The sequence below is a fragment of the Zosterops lateralis genome (genome assembly GCF_965231275.1).
Source record: "Zosterops lateralis genome assembly, chromosome: 2".
NCBI classification, from domain to species: domain Eukaryota; kingdom Metazoa; phylum Chordata; class Aves; order Passeriformes; family Zosteropidae; genus Zosterops; species Zosterops lateralis.
Window position 1 is genome coordinate 20,783,641 of NC_139763.1, and position 24,648 is coordinate 20,808,288.

Consider the following 24,648-nt stretch of genomic DNA (forward strand, 5'->3'; position numbering starts at 1 on the left):
GTAAGTGTAAGCGTAGAAAGACTCTCTCTGAACTATCCCTTGCTTTTTCTCATAGTATTTCTTGACACTGAGGCACTTCTAACTGTTTTGTCAATTAACACAGAATTCCAGTGCTGCATAAAGCATTTAGCCCAGTCAGCCACAAAAGGCAAACCAAATGTTTTCTCCTGAAGCTGCCATTCCAAGTGGTTCAGAGATACTCATTTCAGAAAAACATTTCTGCAGCTCCTACACCATCTCTGCCGCTTGTTTGACACCACCTCATGATGTACATGATTGTCTACTCATTAGTTCTCGCTTCTACAAAGGAAGTTAATGCAGTCTTGATTGGTATCTTTGTTCTCCATGGTTTAAAAACCAGATCAAGTATCCTACTAATATTTGAATAATAATTATCCAGCTATAATATCAACTCTGTCTTCCCTCTTATTATAAATCTTGCTGGTATATGAAAGCACTGTATTAGCCTAAGGGTGACAACCCATTTTACTGTGACGGTTGAATTACCATTTAGGATAATATCTGTGGGCTGCAAGTAATTAGTTATCATGAAAGAGACTAATTTTGCAACCTTGTTAATTGTTGAATGATTCCTTTTACTTAGTTCATCAGAGTCCCCATGAAGCTTCTATCCCTCTGTTCATACATTAGCTTTATTTCATACCTAATATGATTAGCTTTGCTTTTCCAGACCCATTAATATTCATCTTTTCTTTCTGTCTACCCATTGATCATTTGGGAACTCAATTGCTCTTTGCAAAGACTCTTATTGCTCTCAATTGTAGAGAAAAAATGCAAGCCAGATCTGACATGGCTACAATGATAAATATCCCTTCTGTAAGTTCAAAATTGAAGTCTGTGGTAAAGCTGCTAATAACAGAATTTGAAAAGAAAAGGAAGCCCTTTCTTTGCATGTGATGGTGGATTGTTATCCCTATCACAGAGGCCTATCAGTAGCTTTTTTAAGGCACAATATTAAAATAGGAGTTCATGTTCTACTCATTTTCTGTAGGGACTTTAAAACAAGTTAAAATTAAAATGAAAAAGAAATCTAAAAAAAAAGAACTTAAAAAGAGTTAGCAATACCTTCTTTTTTTTTTTTTTTTCACTATATGCATTCATGCACATACTTTGGTACAAGTGCACTCCACTACTGCATTCCAAGGTAATTCTCACTTTTCATTAAATTTCAACATAAAGTTACCATGACAGCAATCCTTAAACTAATACCTTTTTTTAAAATCAGAGTTATTGTAACAATTACCTAACAGTCTGTATTTATTGCCTTTGAATTTTCTTGTCTATCTATCCTTGTGATGAATGTATTAACAGCTGTTTAAAGTTTATGATTTAGTTAATGATCTTTGTTAAATTTCACAACAAATAAGCACCTGTATAGGTAAAACAATACCATGAGAACATTTATTATTCTGTTGCTTGGGTTTTTTAAAGCAAGTAATTGTGAAACCACAATACACAAGTAATTCCAATGATGACTGGAAGCCCAAAATTATTTCTACACTTTCATTTTTTAATTGACTAGATTTCAGGTAGATAGTATTGAGGTTAGTTTTTCAGATTATACTATTTACCGTTGCTGTGATAGCCCATGTAACTACTTTCTTCTTTTCTTAGTCCCCACCAACTGCCAATTCCCACAATACTGAAAACATTCACTCAATGGCGATAAGAAGTTAATGATAGCACAACAGTAACAGCAGCAGTACAAAGCCATAAAGATAAGACATTTCTTTTTAAGTAGAATGGCCAAATGTGCCACAGTGATGATACAAAGCTCAGCAATAGTCCAAAAGGGAAAGTGCTGGAAATTAGTTTCCAAAAGGGACATCTGTTGTCTTTTTGACAGCATTTTGTACTGTATTAAAACATAAAACATGTATTGCTGAACCAAGGATGAGACTACTGTATTTCACAGTGCTTCTGATTAAAAATCAGCACACTTCTCTCAGAATCTATTTTGGTTTTCCATCTAGAAGAGTGAACTATGGATGACTGAAAAAATAGGAAATATAAGAATATAACACAAAAATCATTCTGACATATGGCAAAAAGCAACAACAAAATTACTAATACTTCCCAGTATGACCAAGGAAACCAAAATATTTTTACACACTATAGCTCATAGTTCGTAAAATTCTTTAGAAATGGAATTCTTTATAATTATGCCTCCATATGAAAGATAAGGAAACACATTCTGCAAGAAATTACTTGCATACATTTTCTCACTGTAGCACAAGGTGTATAAATGGTATTGGAAGCAAAGTTAGTGGCAAGAGTAAACACCAGCTCGCTAGTATTCCTCAAAGCAATCACAAATACACTCACGATTTATGTGGTCCATATAATAAACTCCAATCTGTTGATCGTAAACAGTTTCCCATCCTAAGGGAAGCTCATCACCAACACAGTCGGCAAACGTCAATGGCTTTGTAATCCTGTAAAAATAAAAACAGCACAAATAAATATAAAAGGCGCAGATTTTACAATGCAGTGAATGTTATTTCATGTTTTGAAGATTCCTTCACCAGTTGATCAAAAACTAGTTATGCTACTTAGGAATGTGCTGATAATTACAAACATACAGTTTCAAAATAAATTTCCATTTAAATATGCTGACAGATACTCCCCAAACAGGTAAGACAAGCTTCTCCCCTCTAGTTTCTATGTATAACAATTTAATTATAATGGCATGCAGTCTTGCCAGTTCTTCTCCCATATTGCAAAGAACGCAAATGTGAAACTGGAGTTCACCACTGCTGAAACTACTGGAAGCTTTACAGGTTTTAACTTCTTTCTGGTGACAATGCAGCACAACTGGTTGTCTTTTAAAAAAAGTAACATAAAATTCAAGACAGTACTACATAACAAACTTCCTCTTTTCAATTATACATTTCCAACTATTAATTGTATTCTCTTGGTCCAGACATATCCAAATTACTTCCTCTTCCTCAAAAAGAAGAGAGACAAACAAATGTCTCTGAAAAATTCTGAAGCAATTAGAGCAGAAATAGTAATTAATAAGTAACAGCATTACTATCTATCAGCTTAAAATATCACAGCCCTTGTTAGACAAAGTCTTAATATATCAGTGAACTATATAGAACATATAAAAATATATAGAAAATTTAATATATAGAAAACTGAAACAGCCATGTCAGTGTTGACAGGAACATTGAAAGTACTGGGTTCCATATTATACAGAAAGACCCTAAATCAACATTGCTCTAGAACAGCAAGGCATATAAAAAACTAGGAAGAATAAATGATATAAATATAAAAGCCTTTATGCTCAATCTAATCATGTTGATTACTCAAATATTCATTTTAATCTTTACTTTAACTGCTAGGATAATGTTTTCCTCTAAAAGCTGTCTCTAAATTCATTTACTGAAAAGCTACTAATAAAGTAATTTCACTTACACATGGGATATAGATACAACGCCTTCCTCACTTACTTGTTGAGCCATTTCTAATACATAGAAGGACGACAACTTTCCAAACATGAACATGCATTAATTTAGAGACCAACTTAAGCTGAGCACAATCTATAGCATAATGCTGCCTGTATGTTGTAATATCCAATTAAGATTTTCTGGCCCCAGATTTGGACTATGCTTACAAATACACTGCTGAATGGAGAGACCATTAGGAATCATAATTCCTTCATCTGATAACACCTGTATAACACAGTAACTTCATCTGAACTAAAGTATATCTGTCTTTGAATTTGGAAGTAATTTCTTACCCCAAAATGAAACCAACCAGAACAATCCAGTGGTAGAGACTTCAAATGATGGAAACACTGCTGCAGCTACATTCTAGTTAGTCCAATGCTGCAGTAAGCACACCATTCACTCATCACCAAAGAATACTTAACTTTGCACACAGCAAACAGAAAAACTGCATTTACCTGCCTCCTAAAACTATTTCAAAGTGATTGAGATTACAGCGTTCAAAATTAACTGCCGCAGAATTAAAAAAAAAATATCCTTACTAGTTTCAAGTTGCATTGCAACAGCTCTGCAGAGAAAGATCAAGCAGAAAGACCAAGCTATTCAGGTCAAATAATAGCTTGATCCTATTTGGTTGATTCTCTAACACTTATAAACAGTTTAACAAGAAGATGTACATAAGCTTGTGCACCGCTATTTAAAGTAAAATTTTTCCATTACTGTCAAATATGTAGTTTACATCACGTAATCATGCAAACCCAAAGATGCTGTATTCAAGAAAGAAAATGTTACTAGGAACTGAAATACACACTCTCAGTAATTCATCTAGCAGTCAGGCAGACCAGATATTGCCAAAATATGCTTGATCCTCCTGGAATTCAGTCAAATATTAAACATACAAAGTGCAGCAGTTTTTCTTAAACTCCCATGGTCTTTTTCTGAAGACATCATGTTTACAATTTCTCAAAGTAGTCTAGACATCAGCTCCTAAATTACTGCACTATAGACAAGATTTTCTTTGGAATGAGTTATGAGACTTGCTTGCCTGTTACACAAACATACCCTCACCCTTTATTCATAAATAAAACCTGCACATGATACTCTAACTTTTCACACTACAAAATCTTTAATTCAATGCTCTCTGTGATCCTGCCAGGACTCAGACTTGCAGGACAAGGACAATGTTCACTTTTTGGAAAAGGGAGATTGAAGAAAACCAATTCATCTAGTCTAACCAGTTTTCATTACAGTGTTATAAAAGCATGTACGAACAGTTTAATTAATGGTTTTGAAGGAAAACTTATAGGGAAAAAAACCCCAACACATAAAAAGGTGTCTTCCAGATATTCAGACCATTATTAAGTTGATGTTGCTCATTTTAAAGTATAATCAAAGTTGGATTCCCTTCAGAAAGTGCATAATGTCACACTGAATCAATTCAGTCACATTTATACCTATGTAGTTGGACCTTCAGCCAAAGACACGAAACTAAGAACTGGAAGTTTCTGCCTGTGTTTTGCACTGCTTTGACTAAGTGAACTGAAAAAATACTTCCCTGGTTTAACCAGCACAACTCTGAGGACAAGATTAGTTTCTTTCCAGTTAAGGAAACTAGGGTTTTTCAGAATAACAAAGACAAAATGGAACAGATGCAGATATCTACACTGGAGGTCAACCACAAATTACAGCAGTCAATTTCTGAAATTAAGTAAGTATCTTCTGGAAATACTGCTTTACCCTCTGGGTTTGTTTTTAATTAGCTTAAGTTCTATAAAATAGAACAGATATTTTCTACTTTTTAATAAAGAATTGTACAAGGTACAAATACCTCTGTTAAAACATTTTAAAGCATTGAAATAAAGACAAAAAACTTTTCAAAGCATTATAAAGACAAAGACACAACAAAAATGCTGCCATCTTTGATTAAACAAAAAACAGGGCAGTCCCAAACTGTGCTATTCACAGTAAAGAAAAACTAAGGCATTTATCTGTGATCTTGGTAGTAAACAATAACTAATACACTCACCCATGATCACCTCCTGTTTTCCCCAAAACAACTGGCAGACACTAACAAGAAGGTTCTGAACTTTGAACTGAAGATGAAAATCCTCTGGGAGCAGTTTACAGCATTAACTCTTTGCAGCCACTGGACCTACAGGCCAGGTACAAGTAACAGATCTCCACTGGGCCAATTCTGCACAGATCAAAAAATTACCCTTAATGTCAGATTAGCTGACTTTATCCTTTCCAAAAGGATAAAGGCACTCAATCAGTCCTTAGGCACCCAATCTTTTGTGACTCTGAAACCCGGCAGAAGCAAATACAGAATCACGGAAGAAAGCTTCCATAATGCAAATCCAGCATATCAAACCCAGAGAAAAATCTTTGAGCAATGTCATGAACCTCGGATCTGTCACTTGTAACTCTGCCCAAATTATATATTTTCATTAAGAAAATGCAAGTCTGGTATTTGCAGGCAATCCAACACACACACCTGAAAACCCAAGTTTTATTCATATTTTCTCTGGATTAATTACCAAGCTAAACAGTTAGAATACAGATATTAAACTGTAAGATAAACCCAAACAAGTGACAAATTAAGTTTTTTCTCCTCCTTGCATACTTATTCTGTATCTTTATCCACTAGGACACAAAGAAGGATTCCAGAGCACGTTATTACAGCTTTCTGAATATGCGGCAGCAAAACAAGTATTTTTTGAATGCACCAGTTTGTGGCAGGGACTGGATGGGTAGAAGTAAAGACATTAAAAGATAATGACTAAATACCATTTTAGATAATTTACTTCAAAGGGCTTTCAGGTTCAGATACATTGTTAACAGCATCTAATTTCAACACTTCCTTTCCCTCCAAAAAAAACCCTCACAGAAAACCTCAACCTTTAAATAATAAAGAAAAGCTTCTTGGTCCAAAGACATACTCCACATCTCCAAAGCACAATTTCAGAGATAGATTAGGGCAACTTCACCGTCACAGACCTTCAAAACCAGAACCAGATCACTAAAAACACAAGGCTTTGGAAAATATTAGATAACATCCTCAGTCTTCCCATGGCCCTGATGCCACATTAGAGGGCCCTGGATTGTTGAAATCCCTAGGTCTAATTAAGTAAAACTTCCCCTGGGAGGAACTAAATAAAGACAAACAGAGCCTGTTTTTCCAAGATCTTGAACAGGAAACCGAAAAGGTGTTCCAAAGTAGAAACACCGTTGTAAACTAGTTGCCCTCCTTTAAACAATGCCTGGACACCTAAATTACATACAGGGTCACCCCACCTTTCAAAGTGGGCCTGGATTAAGAGGAGAGCACTAACCACGAGGAATAATTATGAAAAAGAACTACCAAGTTCTGAACAAAAGTCATTGTCTGTAGGAGAAAGAGAAGAATGCAAAAATATCAGCTGTCAACAGTGTTTTCAATTTTGTTTCTGACTTTGGTCAGGTAAAAAATATCTCATAAAATTTGATACACCTCCACAACTAACTAGGAGAAAAATTTCCTTAAATCTGATCTCAGTCTGAATTGTCACCTAATGGGATAGATGGTTTTGCCTGACAAATGCAGATACACAAACTGTATTACTAATTTATTTTGGAAATTCACATTAGAGATCTGAAGAACACCATGCAATTTAAAAATGAGAATAACCAGAAAATAATTAGCAATCTGATAAATCTAGCAATAGTTTATCCAAGGAAAGTATTATGCCAAGTACACTACTAAAGCGTCACAAGGAAAGAAAGAGAAAAGGCAAAATGAGAAATCATGCACACACTTTAAAGCTTTCAATGGTTTTTTTTTTTTCTTGCCTCCTTTCGAATGTGAATTTAAGTTACAGACATTGTTATAAAGTTTAACTAACCCTCTTGTCTTGTACCATGGCTCTTGTTCCCTCCAAGTGCACAGAGAAACCAAAAAAACCAAACCAACAAAAAAACCCAAACAAGTCAAACCAAGAAATTGAGAAGGAAGAGAAGATTATTCTTCTGTTGTTTAACAGACACTGGTAAGAAGAGCTGCCTACACTGAGGGGGAGAAGGGGAGGATTTGTTATTATATTGTTTTTAAAAGTCACACTGCAGTCCTGGAGGCACTTCTTCAACATCTTCCACTACCACAGGTCTGGTGCGGGCAGCAAGATCATCTCTGTGAGACACAGAGAGGGTCTGCCATGGCCCGGAGCAGGCTGCCCTCCCCAAGAGCCACTGTCCCCGAGCAGGGCAGGGACACTGCAGGCACACGCTGCCCAGCTGCCGAGGGCAGGAGCTTCCTCCACAGGGCAGAAACAGGCACCGGCCAGAGCCACGCAGCCTCAGCCCGGGGCAGCACACGCCACTCAGGCACAGGCTGCTCGCAGTAAATGCCACTGTCAGCTCCAGACCCACTGCTACAGCACTCTGGAGTACCCCATGGTTCTCCTCCTCATCTGTCCTCCATCCACTCAGCTCTCTGCAAGCAGCCAAATCATAAAAATGAACTAGATTTTGAAATAAAGTTTGGCAAAGTACATACCAACTGCTTAGTCAAAAGTACAACAAAGTTCACCAAACTATATGTATCTTTTCGAGATACAAGTTTCTTTTAACCTTTTTCTTAATACAATTTATATCTCTTCATTTTACTACCTGATTTAACCTCAAACTCTAAATAAAATAATTCACTGAACATCTACTCAATTTTTCATTAAAATAAATCCACAATACAGATAGCCAGACTGAAACTTACATAAATGAAATTCTGTGCTCAGGATCAAGATTTAAAGAAGGTAATGTGTTCAGAGTCCTTGTTGGGATACATTTCCCTTGAAAAAAAAATGGTACCCTCCAGCAAGGAAATAACAGCGCCAACTCTTCTAAAGGTCACTTGAAATTCAGTCTTTTTAAGACCACACTGTATTTTGCATCTATTTATTATTATTATTATTAATATAATATATATATAATATATTATATATTATATATATTATTAATAATATTTTTTTATTATTATATTTCTCTTTTTTTCTTTTTTTTTTCTCAACAAATAAGCTGATGACAGAATGCTAGTACTCCCCAATCAGTGTATTTGCTTCAATTTACAGTAACACAAACCAACACACATAAATCAATGTGCAAAACAGAAGGCACAGGATGGCACTAGCTAGCCACTTGTACAGTAATAGATCAACATCTTGAAGTGTGAGAAAAATGTGTGGTCACTATCAGACCATTATTTTAATTTAAACTCAGAACAATTAGATTTTGTAATGCAAAATGTATGTAAAGCTACACAGCTAAGAGAGAACCTATATGATTTGTTCACTTACAAAAAGTAATAGCAGCCTACATTGTCTACAAACACCTCTAAGAAATGTACCCAAGGACACCCTCTTACCTTTCACTACTCTAGGAACAATAAACCTTTACTAACAAGCAGCAATAGATAAATAATATACTTTTGTTTTTACCCTTTCTCATAATCCCCAAAACCAAAACAGCTGAAAAATACTGGCTTAGTATGTTGAAACATAAAATGCTATGTCCAATTGCAGCTCTCACATAACTTGTCTGGCTGCTCAGGAACTGCTGAAACAGTTCCACACAAGCAGCCAAGTCTTCCAGCAGCTATCCATTTCTTAACAACAGCTATGATCCATATCCAAATTCAGAACACAAATATTATGGAAAATTCTTGCTGAAAATATTTCATGTACATGAAGAAAATGTCTTTCTCAAAAATCACAGCCAGGTTAAAAGTCAGTGCTTTTAAGAAAACTATTTTTGTGTCTGCAATTTATTGTGGTTTTTTACAGAGGATAAACAGTAAAAAAATGGGCAGAGGGTTAAGTAGGACTATCCATAAATGCTTTAAAACTTATTTAGTTTATGTACACATAGATAGCCTCAAGTGACCAGCAACTGTACAAAGCCACTAGCCAAATCCTAAGATTAGCAGTGGGACAAAGACAATTGCTGGAGGGTCTGGCTGAAGAAAAGCAGACTGGATGGCAGATGACTTGACAGCTACAGCAGAAAATAGACAAAATTATATATGGCAGCTGGGTATAAAATGTAAGAGGAAAACAGCAGGGATGTGTGGCAGATAAGGAGGGGAAATTAGGAGACTACCATCTCTGATTTCAAATTGCACCTTCATCTTGAATATGCTCTCTGCTACAAAGAGTAACATGCAAAATACTTGCAACTTTTTTTTGCCAGTGCTACTCAAAAATCTCTAAATATTTACAAGATCTTCTAGAGGACTTCTGTAATGTGTGAGACTAAAAAAAAAAAAAAAAAAAAAAAAAAAAAAAAAAAAAACCACCCTAAAACGAAATTAATAAGAATCAAAAGACTAAACAATAAAAAAAAATTAACAGAGAATTTCAAAATTCGAGAAGCTGAATTCTTCCACTTGTGTAAGAAGCCTAACATGACACTACACGTGTCATGACACACCACAGCTTTAAAAGAAGCAAGTATGCAGTGCTCTAATTTCACTGATTCTGAATCAATTTTTAACTTTTATCCAACATCTGTGCATAGCAGCATTTTCCAACTACATCTGATTGATAATCAAGCTCCCAGTTAGTAAAGGCCAGGCATGTAGTTACCCATTTATTTCTTCCATCCTGCAAATCACAACTCTGCAAACCTTCTGCTGGAGACAAGCAAGTCATCCAGCTATCAGTTTTATATGTCCTCAGAATCTACTAAAACCCATTTCTATGTTCACTTCTATCTAACAAACTGCTTGACAGCTGTAACTTTAGTTTTGCAAACATTCCTCTAGTTTGAGAATATAAATTTCCAGCTAACTTATTTGACCATGATCCTGCCCATCAGTTCAGTAAACCATTGTAGAAGAGTCAGTGGGAGAGGCAGTAAGTGTATGCCTCCCTTATGTATGGGTGTAAGGGTATGTACACACCCCTACAACAGAGGACTGTATATATGCTTGTGTATAAGTGTATGCCGACACAGAAAATTACTCACTTCTGATTGCTGGTCACAACTTCTGTATTCAACTGTCAGATGAGGAGGAAACACCTGCACTTTCCTAAGGCAAGTCCTAATGAGCAAGGGTGAAAAAGTGCATCTGGCAAGATCTTACCAGCAAGTTCTTAGCAATAAGTATTTTGCACATGAACAAGAATCATGGGAGGAGTTCAAAGCAGGAAAATGTAGCAGACAGGAAAAGGATCCCCAGCAGACAAGGAGGAACAAAAATGGGACATAAAACTCCAAATTCAAGTAAATGAAGCTCCACATGTTAGAACAAAAGGAGGCACCAAAAGAAACTTTGCATCCCAATAAGAAGTAACATGGTCTTACATGCTGCAAGACACTATCAAGCAGGTGAATACTTCCTGAGGACTCTTGCATGATCACTTGAAGTTTATATCAAAAAAGATTAGAACATCCTCACTATGACACTGTCTCTTTCACTACCAGTTTATTAAATATGTTGGCTATCACTGTTTATTAGTGCAGTAGAAAAGTAAAAGTGTAAGGTTATTGAAAACTGTCTGCCAACTACTGTGGTCTCTTGCTAAACTCAGGTGTCCTATATCTAGAAAGATTACATCAGCATTAACTATCTTGTTACCTTTAATCTGACCTTGCTAGACTAAATTTTTCTTCAAATTTTTGAAGTCTGTGTGATTATCCCAAACATTACAGAAGATATTATTCTTCAATTTTCTAACAGACAATGGTAATTCAAGTTTCTGTACATTTATAATGGTTATCTCTTCACCACTGAAGGTGTTCCCTTCCCTTAAATTTATCATTCTTCTTTTCCAATTATCCAGATTGGAATTAACTTAATATATATGTGTGTGGGCATATACATATATGTACACACATGAACACACACAAGTGATTTGTCCACAAAATGTATTGATTTGTCTAAATATCATTGAAGTGCCAAATGACTGAAGTTTAACTTAGACATTCTTCAATAAAGAAAGCACTGTGAAACACTTTTGTAAACACTTTAAACCACTTTAGGCAAGTCTCGGCAAAACAGAAAATCTTACATTAACAGGTAGTCTTTGGGCTGACCAGAAAGCAAGTAGCTGAAGATGCATAAAGGTTAACATTAGAACCTTGAAGTATATATGCAATTACATCCCAATGGATGCAGGACTGGAAGGGACACTAAGAAAGTTCACAGACAACACAAAACTGGGAGGAGCTGTTGACTCGCTCAAAGACAGGAAGGCCCTCAAAGGCAGGGACACCTTGACAAATTAGCGGATAGGCAGCCACAAACTGTATGAACCTGAACAAGGGAAAAGTGCCAGAATCTGTACCTGGGATGGGGCAACTCTGGATATATGGGCAGACTGGGGAAGGAGAGGCTGGAGAGCGGCCCTGCAGAAAGGGACCTGGCGGTCCTGGTCAGTGACAAGTTGAACACGAGCCAGCAGTGCCCTGGCAGCCAGGAGGGCCAGCCCTGTCCTGGGGACATCAGGCCCAGCATGGCCAGCTGGGCAAGGGAGGGGATTGTCCCCTCTGCTCTGAGCTGGGGCACTCACCTCCAGTGCTGGGGGCAGGTTTGGGTGCTGTAATATAAGAAAGATATTAGTGAGCATCTAAAGGAGGGCAACAAAGATGGTGAAGAGCCTTGAGGAGAAGCTGTATGAAAAGCAGCTGAGGGCACCTACTCTGCTCAGCCTGGAGGAGAGGAGACTGAGGAGATGCCTCACTGCAGTCTACAGCTTCATCATGAGGGGAAGAGAATGGGCAGACACTGATCTCTCCCCTGTGGTAACCAGTGACAGAACCCAAAAGAATGGCTTGAAGTTTTGTCAGATTGGGCACTGGAACAGGCTCCCCCGGGATGTGGTTACAGCATGAAGCCTGACAGAGTTCAAGAAGCATTTGGACAATACTCTTGGGCACATGGTGTGATAGACAGTTGTGCGAGGCCAAGAGCTGGACTCTGATGATCCTTGTGGGTCCCTTCCAACTCAGCATATTCCATGATTTTGTGAGAATCTCTCTCATACACTAATAAGGTCCATCATGCTAGAAAACACGACAACAAACAAGAGCTAATTGGATTTTTTATTTCTGTAGTCTGAAAAAAACAATGTTTTAGAAAAGGCTATAGCTAATGTTCCCCTACATGTACACTGAAGTTTACTGACACCAGAAACAGACATATGCCATGCCTATATGCACAAACAAGCCTAGCACTACTGTTGGTGAAAATTTAGTTAATCTGATGTTTTAAAATATTTTAAGTCTCCATCTTCAAAAAACTTACTATACTTGGAGTATAGTAAATTAAATTTCACTGAAATTATTTTCAGGAAACTATTTTCACCAACAAGTATTATTCAATTATATTAATATAAAAGAAAACATACATTAAAAGTTACCAGAAACCATTTCTAGAGAAATTAAGCAGAAACTGACAAACAATGGGAGGAAAAAGTAAATGCAACTGGCCTGAGTATAAAAAAAAGGTTGGAAAAATACATATTCAAGAGACCACTCTTTTCAAGTCTTGGAACAAAGTGATGTGTAGATAAGTGCCAAAAGAATACGCATACCATGACTTCACATACATCCTATTCAAAACAAATTGTGAGGTAAAACACTAAACAAAGGCCTCACACCCAGAAAAGTCTACAATGCCAGCTAATATTAGAAATTCAAGACAAGAGTTTCTTATTTAATCTTTCAAAACAGCTTTTCTCCTTCTTGTCTTCCAACACACTTGAAAATGTGTTATACTCATCCTGTATTTTTCCTGAAAGTACCACATATGGCATTTCTCAAACATGTTCAATTATCACATTCCTGGATATTTTATGGACTCTTTTGTGCCATTTCTATGTTATGTCTTCTAACATGCTACTGAGCTGTCACGCACTGACTTTGCCTGTAAAACAGAGGAATTTTGCCTTGTAAGAGGCCACAGCTCTGGCTCCAAGCCCCTCTCAGTGGAGTGGGTGCCCATGGGCATGGAGGGAAACCTGCAACCAGAGAGGACATTACACTGACCTGCAGCAGCCCCCTGCCCAAAGTGCACTGCAGATCGGCAAGGAAGGCTTTCCAGACCACTCCTCTTCTTAAGTTTCTAAACTACACTAATAAAGCAATACTTTATGTGAGGGTAAAGGAGTGCAACTAATGTGACACGCACACTGCATCCAAGGGCACCGTTTCAATCACTTGTCTGTACAGTTACTAAGCTTGACTTAGCACTAAGCAACTGAAGTGGTAATATGTTGACAGGATCTTTGATGCTTTTGGGTTTCAGAGTCCATTTCTTGCAAGCACTGATCTACAGCAGTCACCTCATTATTTAAGGTTTTTCCACTCTTCCAGGAGTAACAGACTCTTAGTCAAACATAAATGGATGCATGTTTCAGCTGCCTTGAAGTGGTGATGGACAAATCATTAGTAACTGCTGTATACATTAGCATCCTCAATCCACCCATTTATTTCAAAGCTTCATATTTTAAGTGGTATTACAAAAACAGTTAATGATTACCTGTAAGATATTAAAAGTGGTCTAAAAATAAACCTATTAAAGAGAACTGCGCTAAAAATGTGTCATATTTTCCAAACATAATCAGGAGAACTAACAGAAAAAATTTCACCCTCCTAAAACCTTTGCTGCTTTTATACCAATGGAGAGCAACAACCTCCCTGCAAAGTAAAATTGTTTCTTTAAGACAAATAACTGCTTAAGGTAAAAAGTGATGGCTCTCTAGTGATTTGCAGCTTTGCTACATTTCCTTCTCCATAGCTCACTCTTTGCCTTTAAAATTACAGATACAGCTGTCAAGTTACTTACAGTTCATGACATGATAGTTTATATAATTCTTAAACTTTTGATTCTCAACAGTCTTAATCTACCAATCACAAACAGAAATTCATGTTATCTACATATATATAATATAAACACAGTTGCTGTGGAGAAGATGCTCTAAAACATGCACTTAAACTCTTAGAAGTCCTTCCACACCCCAGGTTAGCACCTTTGTCAGACAGTAATTTTCAAGCTTTTAGGAGAATTTAACCCAGCCCCTGTTCTACCAATGCACCATTATCCTACTATTGTTATCATTCCCCAAATATACCTGCTTCCTACAGTCTTCCTTAATGCTGACCTTGCAAATTAGTGCAGTATATTCCCCAATTAATATCAGCAATTTACTAATATCTCCCCAAGTCACTTTTACAGATTTATGTTCATCTGAACATAAGGTTCTGAACATTTTTAAGAGGTTGAACTTACAAAGTTTGATGCTATTACTTCTATGGTTGCCAGTAGTTGTATAATGTCTTATATTTGAGCTTCCAGTTAGACTAATAAAGTAGTTCCCAGTAAGTAATACGAGGAATTACTCATAACTTCACTATCATGCTTTTACATATATACAAGAATAAAAAATACTGTGTGAAAAAATCCAGAGAAATATGGTGAAATAATGTACTTTTAATGAATTACAATAATGCAGTATGAAAAAAAAAACTTAGAAGAATCTGCTCAAACCCAATGTAAAAAAACACTTGAAACTCTTAGAAAAATTTATTTTTGATATAAGAAAATAGATCAAACTAGAAAACAGCACAAGCAGTGTTGGAAGTTATTTTACAGTATAAAATTTCACATATGCCAGAAAGTGGGAAAGTGAAAACCAGTCAACAGGAGCAAAAGCACAACTCTAGAAGACTGACCGTGCCATCAAACTTACAGTGATCGTAATTTGAACATAACTGAACATCAGTGAATACCTCTTCATTAAAACAGCAGTGGAAATCTATTAAATTTATAGTAAGATATTGAAAAGATTTCAACAGTAGATGGCCTCCTCTTCTTCCGCCCCATCTCCCATGACGGAGAAGGTTAAAAATAGAGGCTTCCGTTTCCTTAGATTATTTCACTTTAAACTTTTCTAGAGCACTGAAATAGCTACTTTGCCAGCTTCCTACGTTTGTGTTAGAAAAGGAGTGTTAAAAACACACATTTACAGCAACTCAGGAAACTGACTTCTGTGGTTTGCATTATTATTATAATTTGTAAATGACAAGTCTCTCCAGAAGTGGGAGGTATCTCTTCTGAAGTCTCCTTTTGGATATTGCTCACCCAAAGGTCCCTTGCACCACATAGTAACATATTTCGGGAATAAGCTGTACTGGCATATTTTTCTATATTTATGCATTCCTCTGCAGTTAGTAAATGCAGATATTTTCAGTGCACAGTGCTCACTTCCCATAACCAAAAGCAGCTCCACTACTAGGAAGGAAAGCTTAAGAGCTGTAGAAAGACAGCTTCAGCTCCCTCCCTCCCTGCTCTGAGCCTTTGAGGAACTCAGTCACAGGAAGCCCCTAACTTCCACCAGGCAGCACAGAGTAGCCCCAGCTGTCCAGGTCCACATTTTAAGGTCAGAAAGTCACTGTCACCATTACAAGCCATAAAACTTTAGCTGGCAGTCCTTGTATCAAGCCCAACCTCATGGGTGACCTAGAGCATACCTTCCATAGTGAAAAGAGATGTGTTTGCAAATATTGAAAAAACGTACATTGCAGAATTAGCATCTGAATTCTTTACCTGGAAGCACTGAGTATCAACAACCAAAAAGTAGCAGGTATCTAAAGTCCGCTGCAATATGATGTTGTATCAGCTGCACATTACTACAACGCAGCACCACCCATTCATTAGGAAGTCTGGTATGCTTCGTTAGGCATTCCCTCATTAGGCATTTTTTTTTTATTGCTTTTCATTCTATAGAGTAGAGTTGCCTTGGCTGAAGTTCTCCCTCCTGAGGGTGTGCCTCCTTCTCATCTCTTGTAAGAAAGTCAATTAAAACAGCTCTGCCAGTTGAAACAATGAAGCACAGGAAAAATGCTGTTCTGTCCCTCCCCATCCCCCTGCTTCAATTCTTACATCAGTCTCCTACAAAATCTCACCACTGCTAACCCTGGGACTCAAATTTTGTAGGTATCCTATCATCCAAGGAAAAACATTCAAATCTGGTGAAGGTACAAGGGAGTTGAAGAGGGGAATATTGTTGCACATGCTCATAAGTCTGTGAAGTACAGAAGCTCGGGTCTTTGCAGATTAAATCTCCACTGAACATATGCCAGCTTCTCAGGATCTCCCTTGGCCACACAGCCACTCAATTCCAGTGTTCCAGAACATCCAAGAGGACTGATCCTCTTTTTTACAAGGAGCAACTCCAGAAAAACAATTCCAGTACAACCCTGCTTTCCACGGAAAGAGACTAGGAAGTCAGTTTCTCTTTCCAGTCTCAGTACAACCCCTGTTAGCACATGAACATCATGAAGGAAAAAAAAGAAGCAGACACACAGCGATACAAAAGAATGAGGAACATGGGAACCAGGTGCTGAAAGAAGAGGCAGTGGCAATCAGAAAGCTATGAATGATGGAAGGAAGCACAGATAGAGAAGCAGGATAAACACAAGGAGGAAGATTAACAGCAGAGCAGTGTGAACAGGCCACAGCGTATCTGGCTGGATGGGGAAAGAAAGTAGCCTCTGCATCCCCCAGCTCTGAGACTCTGCACACGGCTCTGTTCTCTCCTGTGCTCTCCACTCCAGCTATACCATAAATTCCACCTACAGTGTTGTATGAAAGCTCAAATAACAGCTTGGTACAACTGAACTGGAGAGATCCCTGCTGCCTTCCAATGTGCCCCCCTCTGCTGCCCTAACCTGCGCAATCCCATCACTTCTAACACTCATCTGACCAGACAGTAAACTAAGAGTAGGTATGCTTCAACTCACCAGAGCTTCAAAAACACATAATGGAGAAGGGGGGGGGGGGGTCCCATGGATACTGAATGGAGTTTATTTTGCTATCAGATGAGCACAGAGGAAATGTAGAAAAGGCAGGAGGTGAACAAGATCTAATATTCATAACAAACTACTAGCCTAACTTGCACTAAGCCTCACTCAGGTTGGCGGGGGAGGGGAGAGAGAAGAACCAAAAAACTCACCCAGATAAAATCAGAACAGTCACATAAAGACAGTTTCACAACAATGACAATGCAGACATGAATCCTGGCATTTTACAATGCTTGGTCTATGTTTGGCTATGCAATTTTAATAAACATGAAAAAAACCCACACAGATGCATCACAAAAGCATCTTGGGAAGAGAACATGGAGGCACCAGGACCCATATGTTAAAGAGCCTTCTAAAGTCTGGAGGAAGAACATAGCTTGTTTTAAAAGTTTCTGAGAAACTCGAGTATACAGCAAATGAAAAACTAAAACCTTGAAAGCACCTCTGAATATCCACTGCTAGACAGTGGAACTGTAGCTCCCTGGAAGAGTAATCCCCAATATGAATACTTCCTTCAGTACTCATGAAAGGTTAAGACCTAACAGCATAGGATACTGACACAGATAACATGTTTGGGAATCAACTAATTAATCCATTTATCCGTTAATGTCGTTTAAAAAATACCAAACAAACCCACACAACAAAGCTTCACAGGAAATAACTAGGTATTCATGAAGGAAATTAACTACTAAAACACATTAAATGATAGATAGACCAAGCAATCATTAAAAAAAAGTGTGCAAAGGAAACAAGCTACTGTGTTTTGAGTCATATCCTCAACTATATACTCACTAAAAACTGTTTTTCCATAGTAATTGCAATTAAAATCTCTTCCCAGCTTTTCTTATTTTTCTCATATAAGATCAAGTCTATCTTTAATACAGATAGCACTAGCTCACATGCAACCACAGAAAAGCCACAAAGACACGAGAAATGCAGATTAAATGAACTGCAGGAAAAACGGAATTAGGTAAAGAAAAGAATCTACATTTCCATGAGGTTTGTCTGGTACTAAGTAACAAGCAGCTTGAACAGAGGCACTCAGAAGAAAAATGGGGTTTATGTCTGACATATTAGAATTCTAAGTTCTAGCAGAAGGGACATATGTTTTCTTTACTTAAAATACAGAAAATTATCTCCTCACAGAAATTATGCAAAATCTTGTCAGAGTAACTGTTCCCTGCATTTCACGGCCTTTTGTGTTACTAGCAGAGGAAGCATATAAAGTCTTTGTTTCTTTAACTCTAATGCACCTATTTTCTTCAAAATTATTTATATGCAAGAGCTAACCATCAAAGGGGCCCTCCCAGCCTCTGAAGTGAGGATGATAGGCAGGACTGTCTCCTAGACTTAGCTCATGAGCAAAATTTTAGATAGGTAACAAACTTTTCCCAACAATACTAGCTATTTACAGTTACTGAAAGATCCACTGACTCAGTCTCTGAGTAGCCTTAAAGAGAAAAAAAAATTCCCCAGTTTTCAGAAGTGTTGTAAGCCTGCTTGCTTAGCTGGGCTGATGAGCAATGCTTCAGGAGATCCAATAAAAGGAGGCCATGAAGCAAATTGAACCACAACTGCTATTCCAGATGTGTGCTGAAAAATTTGTGACTCAAGTGTGTTTAACAGAGCAGGACTTCAAAACTTGCCACCAGCTTCTCAAATGCTATTAGGAAACCTGAGTGAACTGAAAGGGAAACTATGGCACATGGGAAGGCAGCGTACAAGCCTGACAGGGAAATCCCAGAAAAACATGGTAATGACTCTTACATTCCCTTCTCCACACAATTTCATGTTCTGTCATTTTCTAAAAACTTTTCACCATTATCTATTAAGCAAGAAGAAAGTCTCTCCAAGACAGCTGTGGAAAAAGAAACAGGAGCACTCCTTCTTCCCTCCCCATCCTGTACTTATGCCACAACTGAACAAATAATTTGAAGAGATTTTCTCACCATTTCCTAGACTGCTGCTGCCAGGAAAGTCTCTCTTCTGCCATCACCCTTCATCTAGCTCTTTCTGCAGGCCTTACTTCCCCATAAGTGAACCCAGATGCTTACATACATAGCCACTCTCTGCTCTTCCCAGCATGAAATCTACAGGATTCTTATTCACAGGATTTAGTTTTCTGATTTCATACTGCTGCAGCACAACAAGGAATGACTAAAGACAGGAGATGTCAGAAGAGCGAAGATCCATCCCTTCTCTACTCATTGTAGTTGAAAGACCTAAATTTTTAGTGTCCTCAAGTTAACTTCCCTGACAATTTTGCCCTCAATTTCTAATTAGAATACAATGAAAATACCACCAGTTAAATAAATTATTATCATATTGCATTAAATGTGTTCTTCCCCCATGCAATTAGCAAGGTCTTTCTAGCAATGCTTTTCACCCTATCTTTATTTGTTTTTCACAACAGACTTCTGAGGCAAGGAATCTCACTGCACAGCCAGTTAAACCCTGTTGCTGTGCTGCATTTTAGTGAAAGCCTGAATTTTACAGATATGACTGGTCTAGGCCCCCTCCTACCCTCTGGCCATATATTGAGCAATGCATCTTACTCACAATGACTTAATGCTTCTAATTCCTGCAAATATTAGTTTTATGGAGACAATTAATTTTCCTTAACTCCTCTCGACAAAGAAGCATTAATAAATACACCAATTTAACACACCAGTCAAGTCTCAAGTGGAATGCTGATTTGGGCAAGAATACCAATCCCACCCACTCCTCAAAAAACAAAGCCCAAACTCTCTAAAGAGAGCACCATGCAAAGCAATGTATCAACTATTTAAGACATCCCTGGACCACACTGCTTTCAGAGGTGGCACTAAAGCGATGCTGAGGGCAGACACCCATGCATACACGCACATTCCCACTGACTGAATAATCTGCATTTCTCAAAACTCCAGCAAACATATAAAGGGACACTTTTCTTCTTTGTAGAGAATGAGTGCTGACAGAAGCATAGGACAGGATGACATTACTGCTGCCATAATACAAATTCAGAATACTTAAAAGGATAACACACAATTTATTGACAACTGAGCCAAAACAATTTCATAATGTAACAATTTATGCAATCCAAGAACAGCATAAAAGTAAACCAAAAGAAGTTTATGGTCTCTGCTTGGTATTTAAAAGGAAAACTACACAAATGCCATTTTTAAATAGTAGCTTGTTCTAACACATGGTTTAATTTAATAGGTATTAAATATATTGTAAGAATGGACAAGGTCTTCTGGCATTTTTTAGCATCAAACATCTGTGTTGAGAAGAAAAATAAGAAATCATTGTCTTCAGAGATCCATCATAAAAATAAAATTAATTTCTTGCTTCTCTCAAAAGTAACCATGAAAACGAACTTGCCTTGCCCTCAGTAACAGTTCACCCTCATGTATTTTGTACAATTAAGCTCAGCACATTGTTCTGTTGTTTTGAACCTACATTGCTTTGATCTTCAATTTTCAAAACAAGAGAACTACAAAAGCATTCTCAAACACACCTTTTAGATCAGGCATGTGTTCTCCCATGCACACACATATTAATGGCACAGAGTGCCCTGCTCCCTTTACGTTGCTGCCAACTGCACACTTTTTTTAAGTGTAAATTTTGACTGTACACAATATGCAGCTATCGAAACAATGACAAAAAACTTTCTTAGTACTGTCTTCATTTTCTTTTCTGGCATTTTTCTTTCCTGTAAGGACATAAATGCCTTCTCACAGTACTGGGAGCAGTCTAAGCCCTTCAGAGCCACAGCCAGCCTGTTCCACAGAAGGAAGGCCAGCTCCAGCAGCACCTCTGTGAGCACAGCAGCGTTGCTGCGCTGCACCATGGCAAGTGCTCCTCCAGATCCTTTCAGTGCGCAGGAACAGGAAGATTCAACTCAGCCTTCCAAGTGATTGGATCATATTAGAAATATTCCTGAAGTCATGGCTTTATTTCAAAGACCTTTACTTAAGATAACTTTATTATATACAAGATGCTGTACTACTGCAAATCAAGAGGTAAGAACATTATCAATCCATTTAACACTGGTGATACAGCCTATGATAATACATATTTTATGCATAATTTATAAATACAACCCCAGAAGAGATAACTAAAGCTTACAGCTTACACAAAATAACATTAACTGATTTCTGTAAAGAAAGTAACATTACAGTAAAGGTACTGCAAATTCATATTATAAATTATTTACCCCACATAAACACTTCTACATTTGTCTACACAGGATGTTTCCAGCAGATTCAAAGCAGTTTTGCCCTGGCTCCCATGAGTACAGCTTCCAGCTACTTCAGTGTGGCACAGAGCTCCATCTAATATAACCTAGCCTACACAGGGCTTGTTAGCTCAGGTTTGGTGATGAATTAACCACAGCCACTGGCTCACAACCAGCTTAAAGCATGAGCCAAATTTGCAACATAACATTTAGACACAACTGACAGCGCCTCATAATAAAATTGCTTACTCATCTTATTCACCTCACTTACTTCATCTAGTGGAATAAACTACTCACCTGTATTGCTACACAAAAAGCATTCATATGGAAGATTGAGGGCCCTGAACTCACTGAGCTTTTCCAGGTAGAAAAACCTTTTGCTTAGCAAAGGTCAAAACTAAATAAAGTGAACAATTTTTGCTGACAGTGAAACTAATGGCATCCACTGCCCTTGGCAGTATTTCACACAATACATCTCTGATACTTATGAACAAAAAAATGACTGCTAACACCCCAGGCAGTAAATCAACAGCAGGAATCTCAATGATGAATCTTCAGCAGGACTCTGGCTCTCTACTCAAGATTACACTTTTTGTTCATGCATATAGGAAAACAAACTTAAAAGCACACACAACTCAGCCTAACAGCGACACTGGAAACTTTAATGCTTTGTTTCATCTGTGCATGAATAGTGCATCCACTGCACACACATGTGGAATGATTAAAGTCCAAGTCAGTAAAACAAAATCTGGCATACTGATCTCAAAATGTATTTCTACCACTTAATATGTAAAAACGTGACATGGTTTTTAGGAATTGGCTCCTTTTTCAAACAAAACTGGCTATTAAAAATTAGCTGACAACAGGATCATAAAAAAAAAAAAAAAAAAGAAATCAAGAGCTCATAGTCCCATCTCCCATAAAAATATGGATATGTGCTTTTTATTAATAACACAATTAACAGACCTAAGCCTATATGATCTTTTTTCCTAGTAATGAGTTTTCAAATTTTAGGAAAACCCCCCCACATAATTCAAATACCTATGAAAGTTTATGAAAAGTAGGAGGCCTAATGGAAAGTGAGAAACACATGTTCACACCTAATCAGGTATCAGAAAACCTGCTCAGGAGCAAGTGAATGCAAATAGCCCAAACGAAAGGCAAAAAGCATCCAACAGAACTTTCACCTTCCTAGACTCCAAAGTCAATCAGTTGTAAGACTCAAACCCACAGGAAACCAGGCTTCACCAGTTCCGGTGCTCACGGAAATACCTGATTTCTGTAAAAGCTCACATTTTCCACATAACAACCACTGAGAGCTTCTTCAGCACATCAAACTCTGTACCCTGCAAGGCATCTCCCTGCCCTACCCCAGACAAGCTACCCAAATATTTTTCCTTCCAAATGTTATTTTCTTTAAAAATACATTAAATATTTCCTTTAAAAATCCACAGCTAGTCCTATTTATGTGACTATTTGCTGGGTGGAACAAAGTTAGATGCTAAGCTGGAAATACCATAACAGCTGAGTATTTTAACTGGCAACACCCTTGTAATGACATGCCTGTGTGTCATATCAGCTAGAGACTCCACAATCTTACAAATCTGACATCTCCCATCTTGAAAAAGTGATTTAGCAGGTTTACCAGAATTTCATATGCACATGGTCACAGACAATCTTACATTAAAAATACCCAAGAGCAATGTATAAAATGTATATTCATGAGCCTGACATTTGTCACTGATGACTTCAGTACCAAACTCAGGCAGGTCAATATGCCATTCCTACAAAACGGAATAAAATTTTTGTGCCACGCTAAAATATCATTTATGATACAGTATTTTTCTGTAAAATAAAAGTCCAAAGTCAAGGTCATATATTGCTTTGAACACTGAAATTTTATCTCTTTCCAGATAAAAATCAATAGCCTTATTACTGTACTGTTCCATCATTATAGGTGTGCACTATTTACACAGATTAGCAGTGCTACACAAAGAACCTGCTCTAAATAAACATAAATTGTATAATAAGGATATTGCAATTCATTGTACATTTAACATTGCTGGGCTTGGGAGATTTTTTCCTCCAAATTCTGAAATCAAACAAGTGGCAGTACATATGAAAACTATACTAAACTTTCCTTATCCCAGACACCCAATGTATTTCCCAAAATTTGCTGCTTAGTATTTTAAAACTTCAATTTTGCTGAGGCTTATTTTGTTGCATTTCAAAAATGTAACAAAGCAAAGGAAAGGAAAGGGGAGAACTGAGCTATGGCTGGATTCAGTAATCCAGTAGATATCAGTCTTGACTAAATATACTTCTCCTGATTAAAAGCAACCCACCCATGAGAATCAAAGAGACAGAAATTTGGAGACCCGCCAGTTCATACAATAACCATGTTTATTTGTCTTAATAAATATTTAAGAAACATGACTTGTGGTATTTGATACAACTGAGACCATGGTTAAAAGGCCTCTCTCCATGACATAAGCAAATACAGCCTATCCTCTTTATTTGCCCGACTTCTTTTCGACATTCAAGGCTAATCTAGTTTTAGGTCAGGAAAGACTGCGGTCTATCATTTTAAACAAACCATTGTAGTAAAACGTGAACAGGAAATTCCTAACTACACTGTTCAAAGAACAATGATTAGAAAAACAACACAAGCTCACAAAGCACAAGAAGAGTAGCCTGGGTGGAAAATAAAAAAAAAGCATCACACACATACAGTCACCTTGCTCATTTTACTTTTCCCCTGCCAGTCCCCACTCCCCACCTCATCCTCCCCACAAAGGCCAGGGGTCTTTCAGACCTTGCCAAGGGAGAAACCTTTGGATCCAAAGGGGAAAAAGTGCAGTATATACAGCTCTGTCTGATACCTTGGAAATATCCGGCCTGCGGGAGTTAGCGCAGGCATGCCATTCATTCCACAACATATAAATGCCCTCTTTAGAGCCTCATCCAAGCAGCAGTTTCATTTGGATTTTGAGGCACAGATCTGCCTTGTTTTTCAATAAGCTGCAAGCTATTTTTGCCATGAAAAAAAACCCCCAACATTTTAAAAGTGTGCCTGCCTAGCATACACAGAATATATAAAATGAGTAAAACATGGATTCAAGG

General features: G+C 37.5%; 1 protein-coding gene across 3 annotated transcripts in view; it reads right to left on the bottom strand.

The window, feature by feature from the left end:
- WWC3 (WWC family member 3) overlaps window positions 1-24,648 on the bottom strand; it is a 98,967-nt gene that overhangs the window by 59,912 nt on the left and 14,407 nt on the right. For all 3 annotated transcript variants that reach the window (XM_083854677.1, XM_083854676.1, XM_083854675.1), the window contains exon 2: window positions 2,347-2,456. In XM_083854677.1, the coding sequence (XP_083710803.1) occupies window positions 2,347-2,456 (110 nt within the window). The remainder of the gene's footprint in view (window positions 1-2,346; window positions 2,457-24,648) is intronic.